Below are 12,214 nucleotides of genomic sequence, written 5' to 3'. Positions count from 1 at the left end.
AGCAGCCAAGAACTTAATAGGTTTACAGAAGATACTCTGCAAATCTATGGAGTTTAACACAGAATGGTGAGTTTAATATTTTCTTGGCTGCCTGATGGGCTGTCCTGCAGCTCCCCAGTGATGCCATGGGGCATGGAAACACCTGAAAGTCATTTTGTGGGGTCCCCATGGGGGTCTCGCTGCTCCCTGGGGGATCCTGCCCTCCAAGGGGCTGGAAGCTCTGAGCCAGTATCCCAAGGGTGGGCATCCCTCAAGGATGGGGCTGTGTTTCTGCCCTATTTTTCCATGCATGACCCCTTTGCATGGACTTATTCAAGGTAAGGAGGGCAGGAGTACAGGGAATAAATCATCTCATAGTGCCAAGAGATAAACCTGGTGATCCACCAGGAGAAGCAGCAATACCAGGAAAGATCAAGTGAATTAAAAGGCAAAACCCTTTGAGTTCAGGCTTCTGGGCTCTTTTCCTCATTCCAGAGCTATTTTGGTGGTTCTCCCATGCCCTGGGGGAAGGCAGCTGGGTGGCTGCTCTCCCGTGGGCACTCACATCTGGAGCGTACCTGGGCTGGAGGGAAGCCCAGGTGCTGCCCAGCGCTCCGGGATCAACGGAGACCAGGAGCCATCTGCTCCAGGGAGGAGCACGGAGGAAATCCGAGCTCACTCCCATTTGTTTCAGCTCATTATGTAAAAACAAACCACCCTCGTGAGCCCAGCCCCTGCCTGTGTTTACAACTGGTGCCCATTTCATCCACAACAAAAGCAGTGCCCAATTTCCACTCTGGGATCGGTGCCACTGCCAGTGGGGACAGCAGGGAAAAGGAGATGGCTCTAAGGGATACATCGATAGATAGGGTTTGTTAGAGCTGATCTCTGGAAATGTCACATTCATTAGGGGCTTGCAGCAGCAGTTTTGTGCAGCTCCTCCAGCTCTGGTTTCACCAAAAACACCTCACCCTGCTCTGTACCTCCTGCTTTGCACTGAGACTGAGCAGCACTCACCTCGTCTGAGATCTGACCCCCAAAAGTGACCCATGTCCCTGGAAAAAAACACAAAAGAATCTGTTACTACAAGAGGTTTTTAACACCCAAAATTTCACTTGACCAAAATTCAGGTTCCTTGGGGTTAAATGGGTTTAAAATGGCTGGTTCAGAGGGTGGTGTGTGCCCAGGAGAGCTCCTAAAGGGTTAGCTGTATGTCACCCCCTCTCCCAGGGTGGGAAAGCACATGGAGGTGCTCAGGGCAGTGCCAAGGGATGTTATTCTGCCAAAATACAGTTTGGTTCAAATCGTAGAATCACCAGAGAATGGCTTGGGTGGGAAGTGACCTTAAAGCTCATCCAGTCCCACCCCCTGCCATGGGCAGGGACACCTTCCACTGTCCCAGGTTGCTCCAACCTGGCCTTGGGCACTTCCAGGCCTTGAAATCTGAAGTTCTTTGCAAAACAGAGTTTGTTTTCCAAAGGTTCAATTTGACAAATTGGAAAAAAACTTAATGATGCTGCATCAACACATCATTTGGGGAAGGAAAATCTTCTTAAATATGTGCTTCATTCCACATCGTACAGGTCAAAATGAGGAAAAATGATTAAGAAAGAAATATTTCTTTTGACGTGAAATATTTAAAACCCAAAGTGACTTTTCCCTGGAACTTTTCCATAAAGCAAACGTCCAAAGCCAAGGCAAAGCCAGTGGGCAGAGCTTTCCTTAGGCTGGCTCCAAAAGGAGCTGCAGTTTAGACTCAGTTGCAGGCTCTGGTCTATTATTAGGAAAACCTGGGGCATTATTTCTTCAGGATCATTGCCTCAAAAAAAATTAAAAATAATCTATGGTGGAAACAACATGTGGATTTAACCAGATCATGGAATAGTTTGTGTTGGAAAGGACCTTTAAAGGTCACCCAGTCCAACCCCTCAAGGAATTCCCATAGGAACATTATCTCCTGTATGTATTTTAGATATACATATTTAAGGAATACATATTTCCTAAGGAACTGGTAGAAAAAGGGAGCTGGGGAAGCCCCAGGTCACACCCAGGACACTGCTTAGCCCTCCCTGCACCCCTGCCCGTGTGACCTCACCCAGCCCCCTGGGGCAGCAGCAGTGGCTGTGCCATGGCCTGTGCCTGTGCCAGCTCCTCAGGACACCCTGTGACCTGCAGCACAGCTTCCCCTCACACTGCTCCACAGCTCCACTGCAGCTGGGCACAGAATCACATGTCACTCACTGAAGGGACAGGGCAGAGCCCACGTGGCTCACACAAAACACTCCAGAATTTAAAATTCTGACTTAAAACATCCCTCCATAAGGAAAGCAGAGGGGTTCAGGCTCCAAGCTGGCAAAGCCAGTGAGATTTTTCCCCCATCTCTAAACGTGTTCCAGGCCAGATTGGACTTCAGTGATCCCTGTGGGTCCCTTCCTACTGAGAATATTCTGTGATTCTAAGTTGGACAGGGCTTGGAGCGGTCAGGTCTAGTAGAAAGTGTCCCTGCCCTTGGCAGGGGGTTGGAACTGGGTGGGCTTTAATGTCCCTCTCATCCAAACCTGTGTGTGAATCATGACCTGAGCGAGGCAGGGACTGCAGTGCCAGTGAGGGGTCGAGTTCTGACGCTGCCAAGGGGCAAGACTTCAGTTCTCCCTGCCTGGTGGCACTCACAGAGATGCAGCAGATCCATAAGTGCTCCCACACCCTCGGGGGGAGGGTGAACCCTGAGCAGAGGCAGAAGCAGGGCAGGTCCCTGCTGCTCCCTCCGGAGCTCTTTGATCAGCCCTGCCTGGAACAGAACAGGAGTCGTCGTCTCTGTCAGGAGAATCTTGCTCTCTTTCCCTCAAAAAAAGGTCAATCTGAATTTTTTAATACATCAGGTTTCTTTGAGTGCAAACAAAGTTATTTAAAGACACACAAAGTGTGAGTTCAAACCAAAACTCCCGATTTTCCCGCAGAAAAACCCGAGCCAAGTTTTCACAGATCAGAAATATGGAAATAAAAGAAATGAGCAAAGAGCACACATATTTCCAGCTAATTTTACACTTACTGCTGCTCTCTATAAGGGTAATAATGGGGCAGGAGCTACCCCTGCAACACCTTACTGGTTATAGACCTCAGGAGAGGTATTTTCTCTTACTATGGGAGTAAAATGCTCTGGTCCTGCACAAAGATAAAAAAGAAAGCAGGTTTCAATTTATCATTAAGCTTCTTCATGTAGATAAAAAAACCCCACCCAAATGAAGCCTGATTTCCATGTTAAAGCTTTGGAGGTGTTATTTTTATAGGAATACATTAAAACATGTTTCTATCAAAAAATGGGTTGAGATTGTTTATCCCAAAGTGAGGGCTTTTTTTTTGCACAAGCAGCACACAGATCCCTAGCACAGGTGAGAAAGAGAAATATTTTTACCTCTGTGGACTGCACATCCTGCCTGGAATTTCCCTGGCTGTGGCCTTTTGACACAAACCACACCCCACCAAGGGACACGAGGGTGATGTGCTCAAGGGTTTGGGCACACAGGGCTGGCAATGGCTCATGTAAGAATAACAAGCACCTTAAATCTCTTAAAATGCAAGTAAAAAATATATGATACAGGATCTACCTGCCCAAGATCCATCTGTGCCCCCCTGTGCTCCCAGACCCAGCTGAGGGCACAGGAGGGGCTGGGGACACTGAACACCATCAGGAGCATGTGGGTGGGGAATCCTGGGGGTCTCTTTTTGCCATGATCATCACAAAAACCAGCAGGAAGGGAAGTTTGGGCTCAGCAAGGTGATCTCTAAACCATCAGATGTGCTTGGGAAAGGGAGAAGCTCTGGTAGGGAGTCAGGAGCAGGGAAGGCAGCACAGGAATCTCCCTCCACGACCACCCTTGGGCAGTTGGGGTGGGGGGCACCCACTCCCTGAGCAGCTGGGGCAGAGGCACAGCATGGCAGAGGCACAGCCTGGCACAGGCACGGCATGGCAGAGGCTGCTCAACTCCCTTTTAAAATGAAATTTTTTAAAAAGGCAAAAATAAGTACAAGGCACATTTGGCATTTTAAACAACAGCCAAGGATGATTCACAGCCTCAGCCAATACACTCATTTTGGAAGAAAAATATACTGGAGAAAGACATGCCTTGTTTAATTGCTACTTTCCCCCTTTCCAGTCACTGTCTCTCTAGCTTATCCCAATTCATGGCTTATAAAAGACATCCCCTGTCCTGGGGCTCAGCATGGCAGTGGCAGAAAGACCTCTCTCTCCTGCCCTTTGCCATCACCTTGCTCCCCTGCCTTGGAAAACAGCTTCCCAACTGGATATCCTCCCCTTCAACAGGAACTTCTGCATTAAACCCAGATTTGGCTCCATTTCCATCACACCCCCGAGCCCAGCAAGGTGTGATTCTTTGTGGGATTTGTGCCAATGCAAAATCCACCCCTCGCTAATGTCACTGCCAGCAGATGTGTCACCTCTGCAGGAATTCCTGGCTGAACTCCACACTTCTGCTGCTGCCAGCACAGTGTTATCCCTGCCCTGCTCCTGGCGAGGATGGTGCCACATGGAGCTCTGGCACGTGGGGCTGGTCTGGAGCCCAGCCCTGAGCACAGCAGGAGCCTGGGCTGGGAGTGCAAAATCCCTTTCTAGAGCAAAGCCCAAGGTGGAAACAGCAGCATCTGACCACTTTGGGCTGAAAAACATCTATTTTCGTAGCCAATTTTGAGCACAGGGTATCCCAACAGTGGCTGCAGGAATTGCTTGCTTGGGGAGGGTTTTTTCTGTGCTTTTGTAGATGCTTTTGTGATTTGGGATGGCTGGTTTTGTCCTGCTGCTCGTTTCCTTTGAGCCAGGGCTCAAAGCTTGTTGGAGGCTGTCTCAACATTCTCTCAAAATCAACAGGAATCCACAGGCAGGATTCAGTCTGAACTAAATACATGAGAAACATGACCTTGTTTTTCCCCTGCGTCACAATCGCGTTTTGGATCCAGCATCAGGCCAAGAGCTTTGTGCCAGCCCAGGGCTGGGCTGTGAAGCTCCCTCAGGTAAAGCTTCACCTGGAGCTAAGGTGCTCAGAGGAGGAGGTGAGAGCTCAGCCCAGTCAGGAGCAGGACTCAGCACCAGGGAGCTGCAGGAGCCTGGGCCAGGGAAGCTCAGCCTGGCAGATCAGTCCAGCAACCCATGAACTCAGATGCTCAGCCTGTGCTCCAAGGGGCTCAGCTCCCCAGAGCAATGCCCAGCCACCACCCAAGGGGCTCAGGGACCCCTCCCAAATGTCTCTGCCTGTGGAACATGCTGCCAACTCACCTGTCCTGCACTTGCTCAACACTGGTGGCACCACACACAGCCCCCAGCACACACACTCATGGCCACGTGAGTGGGAAAGGTAGGGCATCATTAAAGGGCCTGTGCTGCCTCAGCCCTTCCTGCCTTTGATTTCTGCCCCACTTCCCGTTTTTCTCCACTTTATCATCATCCAGGATGAAGAGCACTCCCACCTTGCTGAGATTTTGCAAGCCTTTAGAGGAAGACTGCTGAGCCCTCAGAAACTTTAGTGAACCTTAAATTAGATTTTCATGCTGCAGAGAGCGTAGGGAAACACATTTATCTTTTGGGGAACTGCAACAGAGAAGGCATTTAGAAAAGTCATATAAGGCAGCGCTGGGAACAGAACCTGATGGATCTGCAGTGGGAAAGGTGGGACAAGGGGGATGGTTTGAAAGTGAAAGAGAGGAGATTTGGATTAAATAGGGAGAAATTCTTGGCTGAGGGTGGGGAGGCCCTGGCACAGGTTGCCCAGAGAAGCTGTGGCTGCCCCATCCCTGGAAGTGTCCAAGGCCAGGTTGGTTGGGGCTTGGAGCAACCTGGGCTAGTGGAAGAGGAGTGGAACTGAATGGGCTTTAAGGTCCTTCCAACCCAAACCATTCTATGATGTGTTGTGGTGTACATTCCAGAGAATTCCTGAATTTCAGGCTTTCCAGCTCTGCTTTCCCCTATTCCTGCTCACAGGGCAGGGGCTGTTGGGATCAGTGCTGCTGGAACAGGCTGAGATGCCCAGCAGCCCCCCCAGCCCCCCACATCCCTGCACAGCTGTGCTCACAAAGGCTCAGTATATTTAGCTGCTGCTGCAGTTCCACCCGCTTGAAATTAAAGAAAAGCTCTACAGAATGTTTTTCTTTTCCTGCTGCTGCTTCCTTCCCGGAGCTTTTCTCCACCACCACAACATCAGCACTTGGGGAAACTGTGGATGATAAATAAAACCTCTGCACAGATAAGACAAGTCCTTTCCAAGGCTGGGTCTATTTTAACCAGAAGGGCTCTTGGCAGAACGGGCCTTATTTATATGACTCGTGGTACAGGGTGACTTTCACAATCCACTCTATTTTAAAATCAAACCTCGGAGCGTGTTGGAAAAAATGAGCTGACACCTGCCCTGTGAGCATTCCCAGCCCTGGCAGGGATGGAGCTGGAAGGGGATCCCACAGACTCAGTGGTACCAGGTACAGGCAGAGAGTCCAGGGTCTGCCATCACCCACTGGCTCCCAAGGCAGCAGCACCTGGATCTCAGGAATGCTCAGCCTTGGTCAGTGCCACCTGGGCAGGTAAATCCCCTTGGGTTTACCCCTTACACTCCCAGAACCCCTGTGCTCTAACAAGCTCCTCTTTTCCAACAGCCTCCAGACCTTATTCTTCTGTCTGAACAACAGCCTGAGCTGAATAATCATGGAGTGATTTAGGATAGGAGGGACCTTGGAGCTCATCCAATTCCAACACTCTGCCATGGGCAGGAACACCTTCTGCTATCCCAGGTTGCTCAGAGCTAATAACGATATTATTGTTAAATAATGTTACTGTTATTGGACTTTCCAAGGAAAATTCCAGTAACTACCGACCCAAATTGCATCCAAGATGGAAATGTACTGATGACTAAAGCCAAGCATCCTACAGGATGGTCACGAGCCTACAGACAGGACAGGAGTGTTTCCCCGAACTCAAGGGGAATGTTTCACAGGTTTATACCTCAGAACAGACTTCTTGTGTCTGTGTGTATGTAAATTGATTTAAATACTCTTGAGTGAGTGTAGACGAATGTTGCCATCTTAGATTCGTAATTAGCTTAGGCTCATAATTAAGTTACTGTTGTGCTTATAGCAAATCCTATTGAGTCACTTTATAAATGTTAAATTAGCCAACTGATTAAGCACTGCCACTGTTGTGTTGATTAAGCATTGCTAAGTCCTTTAGACCTAAACCACTGATCCAGTCTAAGGCCAAGTTTGGCCCAGAGGGCTTCTCTGAACCCTGTGACTCAACAGGAGGGTCTCCCTGCCCCTTTGCATCCTCACCCTCCTGTGTCCCACTATCCACAGAAATCACTGGAGACTGCTTTTAATCCGATTTTCCCTTGTGTGCTCTGTATAGTAACAGAAAATATATAGTGATAGAACTGTGCCATCAAACTCTGTCATGCTTTTACAAATTCATATTAAACCTGGTTTTGCCAATATCTTTTCCAGTGATTCTTTAAGCAACCTAAACCATGCTGGTGCCTCCAGCTACCTGTGCCAGCCTCTCTGACCCCCTAGGAACAAGGACCCCTATTAAAACAGGGCTGGAGGGGCTCTGGCAGAGCATCCATCCATCCCTGGGGGGAGGCTGTGCACATCCCCAGGGTGTTTAAGCTCCTGATGTCCAGCCTTGCACTGTGGGAAGGTGCTCACAGTGAGAAAACAGCCTCCTCCTTTCCACAGCATTTGTTTTTTATAAAAACATCTATATCCCTGCACTTTCAAGCCCTGTGCCATGTGTGGTTCAGCTGCCATCAGAGGGATTACTCGCCTGAGTAAAGCCATCAGGAGGGATGCAGCCCAGGGCACAGGAGCAGCCACAGATGAGGGGCTGTGGGAGCTCAGCATCCCTGGGGGCCCTGCAGGGCCAGCACGTGGGTGTGCTCAGACAGGCCCCTCTGGATCAAATATCGATAGGATCAAATATTGATGAGGGGTTCTTTAGTTTTTCAAGTCAGTATGGAACAGGAATAGCAAGGTACAAAGGCTGGATAAAATGAAATAGGAATGTGCCCCCAGCCCGGGCAGATGGGTGCCCCTGAGGCCAGAGCTGGGACACTCAGAGCTCCTGGGCACACTCAGACATGTCAGATGGGACCTCTGTGGGCTGTTCCTCACAGGCTTTAGGGCACATCAGAAGGATTTGATGACACAACCCCTCATGCAGCTTGAGCACTGAGGGGGGAGAACATTGTGGAAGCCAAAGGTACTCACCCAGTCCAAGGCACGACACTCTCAGCCCGGATTTCCCAAGGTTCCTAAAATGAAAAGAAAATAATTAGAAAATACTATTCCTTCCCAATATCCTGCCCAAGCTGGTGGACTCTCCACAAACCAAATATCCCACGGTTTCCCACTCCAGTGGAGGCAGCACCAGGATCCCCAACACCAGCTGCTCCTCCACATCCAGGAGATAAAATTATCACCCTTCTCCCCTCCTCCCTGAGCCAGGCTGGAGACAAGATAATCAGCCCTGAGACAGTGCAGCGTGCCACACATCAAACCCCTGTCCTGTCACCACAGCACAAAATCCCCTTTAATTACAAAATCCCCTTTAATTCCACCCTCCTGCTCTGACCTCCGCAGTGCAGCCAGGGCTGGGCGAGTGTTCTGCCAGGTCACGGTATAATTTAGGGACCATCCATCTACCTTTCCCTGCAGAGCACCACAAACATTCCCAGTGCTTTTTGCTGCTCCTGCTGAATTATTTAAAGCCAAATAAAATAAAATAAAACAGAAGAAAGAGGCCTGCTCACCCATGGGCAGGGTCAGGACAAAACACCCGACATTAGCACAGGTTGTGCCCTGTGCTTTCAGCTCTTTCTCTTTTCACACACTGGATTCTGTGGCCATTTCAGGTTTTCATTCCCATGGCACAGTTTCCCCCTGGAGCACAGTCAAAGGCATCCCCAGGGGGGCAGGAGAGCCAGCCCAACACCAGCCAGCACCCTCGGCATTGAGGTGCCCACTCTCCCACCACTCCAGGACCCCTTATGCCACTGCTGCACCCAAAATTTAACTCTGATGATGGGAATTTAAAATTGTGGGAGACACAGGAACTTGACCTGGAGTAGCTATTTGAAAAGCTGCAGCTGCATCTCCAGCCCCACGAGCCCCCAGGCTCACAGCACGGCTGGGGCAGGCACTGACCTGATTCTATTTCTGTTCTATTTTTTCTTCTTTCCCCCCCCCCCTTCTATATTTTCTTTCCTTTTTTTTTTCCTTATCTTTTTTCTTTTCTTTGATTTTTTTTTTTTGAGTGCAAGCACAGCTGGACCCTGCAGCCCAAACCCAGAACAGCACAAACACTGCCCATCCTCCCCAGCACAGAGTGTAGCCCTCAGAATGTTCAAATCCAAACCCCAGCAGCTGCCTGGGTGCTCCAGGCAGAGCTGCAGTGCTGCAGGAATTCCAGATTCCTAGTGTTGGGATTTCTGCTGGACACAGCCCACCCGCTGCATAACACCCTGTGGAGCCAAGGGCTGCTGTTCATTCCCAAACAGTTCAGGATTATTTTAGGGAAGAGGGTTTTTTAAATCCTATTTCTCCCCGACCTGTTCTTTGCCTTTCAAAGTCTGGCTTTGCAGAGGCTCGTAGCTGTGAGGGCACAGCTCAGCCATGTGCCCCTCTCTCTACATAAATATAAATGTATATACACACACATATACCCTTTATAGATGCATTTGCATATATATTGTTTATATGTACCCCTATATATATACACACACATACACCCTTTATCTATATGCATGTACATATTCTTTATATGTAGGTTTTTATATATATACACACACATATGCACATCCTCAAATATATATATGCATGTACACATTGTGTATATGTACCCCTTTTTTATATATATACACACCCCTTTTTATATACACAGAAACCACTTGATACATAAACACACATATACCTCTTATCCACATGCCAACACATATCCTCTATATACACCCCTTTATACACATATATATATGTGCATTTATATACACACGGTCTGTGAGTCCCTATGGTGTCTCCATGCATTTATAGGGGTCCCCACTCCCCCAGCAGTGGGGTCTGTCCCAGGGTCTCAGCCCAGACACCAGTGACTGTCCAGTCCTGTCCTGTCCTTCCCCACAGGTCCCCTGGGCCACAAAGCCACGTCAGGGCTTGTCCCTCCCCGCTCCTGGGATTTGAGGGGTACAACACACTCAGTTTTGTTCCAGGGAGCAATAACCAGCTCTTTGGAGAGTCTGGTAAACCAACAAATCTGGAGAGAAATATTGTGTTTGGATTTCCAAAGCTTTGCCATTTGCTTAGCACACACATGACCTGGATATTTGGAAGGTTTCTGTTGAGAGCCAATGCTGAAAATGCCAAGTTTCTTAGTGCAAGATCCCTCCGGCAAAGAGAGCTCAGAGGGTGCAGGGCAGGAGCATTCCTGAGCCCACAGCCCAGCCTGGAGAGCACCACCAGGTCTGCTCCCATCCCTGGCACTCAGAGACTCTCTGATGAGGGGGAAGGTGGAGAGGCCTCACCAACACAGGGAGCCACCAAACCAGCTGAGAACTGGTCCCACTGGGGATGCCTGAGCTCCCAGCACGGCCCCGTGCTGTTGAAAAGCTCCCAGGCACTGAGCTGATTCCCAGCCAAATTCCTGCTCTGCCATAGGAGCTGGCAGAGTGTCAGTTCAAGACCTGGTTCTCCTCTATCTTCCTGAACAGAAGAAGAAAAACCAACAAAGACCCACAAAAATACAAAAACCCACCAAGGAAATATATCTATACATTCACACCTATTTTGCAGCTTCCAGGTGTATGTGTATATATCTGTATATATTACATACATACAGAAACACACACATCTGAAAGCTGTAACATTGCCAAGTAAAATCAGTGGTCAGTCTCCAAGTAACAGGCCAGTAAATACTTTTTGTGCTGAGACAAATTAACCAGCTCAGTCCCTGGAGCTGAAGGGGGAACAGCCCCACCCCAGACAGCCTGGAGCATCCACCAGTGGTGGTACCCGACATCCCCCCTGCCCACAGCCTTTTCTCCCAAACTCACACCACAAGTGAGACCTGAAGGTGTTCAGTACCTCACCCCTGAGTTCTTTTAAACCAGAGTCCAAAGCCAAACAGCACCACACCAGTGTGCTCTCCACAGCTACGGCAGAGCCATGACTGGCCTCTAGAGGAGCCTCCCAAGGGGGTGGAATGGGGAAAGGAACAGGAAGGACGGGATGTTGTGGCAGGGCACAGGGCATCCCCCTCATTGCCCACAGAGGAGTGTACAAACCTCCCCAGGAGCACTGGGGCACCCAAACCTCCAGCACAGGCCACCTCATTGCAGAGAAGCCACAGGGCATGGGGTTTTTTGTGAGGAGAAGGGACACCACACTCTTCCTGCTGTTTGTAGCTTTAAGAAAGATGTTTCAAGCTTAACTTTAAATCTTCCCAGTTTCCTTCTCTAGGGAGCAGCCTCAGGGCAGGCGAGCACAGCATCCGTATGGTCCCATCCCAGTGGCCAGGACCGAGCAGGGGACAGCGAAAGACATGGGGACACAAAGCCCCCCCTGAGAGCCCAGCCCTGCAGGTGGGTCTGACACAGCCCTGCTTTCCTGGCACAAGCCCACGGTGACATTTTCCCCGCACGGCAGGAGCCGGAGCCAACAGCCCCGTCCCCGCAGCACCAGCGGCTCCGCCAGATTGCGCCGGGCTGGCGAGCGGGGCCGAGCCTCTGAATCACGGCAAACACAGCTTGGAGTCGGGGCTGTTGTTAAAAATACACCCAGGCACCAAAACAGCGCTCGGGGAGGGGTGACATTTCCCTTGACTAGGCTTTTCCAAGCGGAGGGCACAGCGTTTCCCGGGAGCCGCGGGTCCCTGCCGCTGTCTCTCCCAGATGCCGGGGCCGTGGCAGCATCCACGTGCCCGCAGCCTCCAGGAGCCGCAGCCAAATGCCAGGCAGCCCCAGGCAAACAGCCAGGCAGCACGTGCCGGCAGCCTGGCAGGGAAAAGGCTGGGAAGAGGCGTCAGCCCAGCACCCACTGGAGCCGGGAGCCCCCGGGAATGAATGAATGGCACCTTCCTGCCCGGCAGGACCCTCGTGGGTGGCACGGCCACAGGGCTGGTCACCAACCCCTCTGTCCCACAGCAGCTCTGCCCAGGAAAACCACATCCTTGTTTTCTCTTGCCACATCCATG

The 12,214-nt window shown here is 50.3% G+C and overlaps 1 protein-coding gene across 3 annotated transcripts in view; it reads right to left on the bottom strand.

Moving 5' to 3' along the window:
• KCNAB1 (potassium voltage-gated channel subfamily A regulatory beta subunit 1) overlaps positions 1–12,214 on the bottom strand; it is a 62,219-nt gene that overhangs the window by 14,639 nt on the left and 35,366 nt on the right. For all 3 annotated transcript variants that reach the window (XM_051781874.1, XM_051781875.1, XM_051781876.1), the window contains exons 2-3: positions 8,242–8,285; positions 997–1,034 (exon numbers count right to left, since the gene is read on the bottom strand). In XM_051781874.1, coding sequence (XP_051637834.1) covers positions 997–1,034; positions 8,242–8,285 — 82 coding nt within the window. The remainder of the gene's footprint in view (positions 1–996; positions 1,035–8,241; positions 8,286–12,214) is intronic.

Source organism: Manacus candei, unplaced genomic scaffold (assembly GCF_025592945.1).
Source record: "Manacus candei isolate 608988 ecotype Guabito, Panama unplaced genomic scaffold, ASM2559294v1 h1tg000015l, whole genome shotgun sequence".
NCBI classification, from domain to species: domain Eukaryota; kingdom Metazoa; phylum Chordata; class Aves; order Passeriformes; family Pipridae; genus Manacus; species Manacus candei.
The sequence above is the reverse complement of the archived record's forward strand: the minus strand, read 5'-3'. Positions and strand labels throughout refer to the sequence as shown.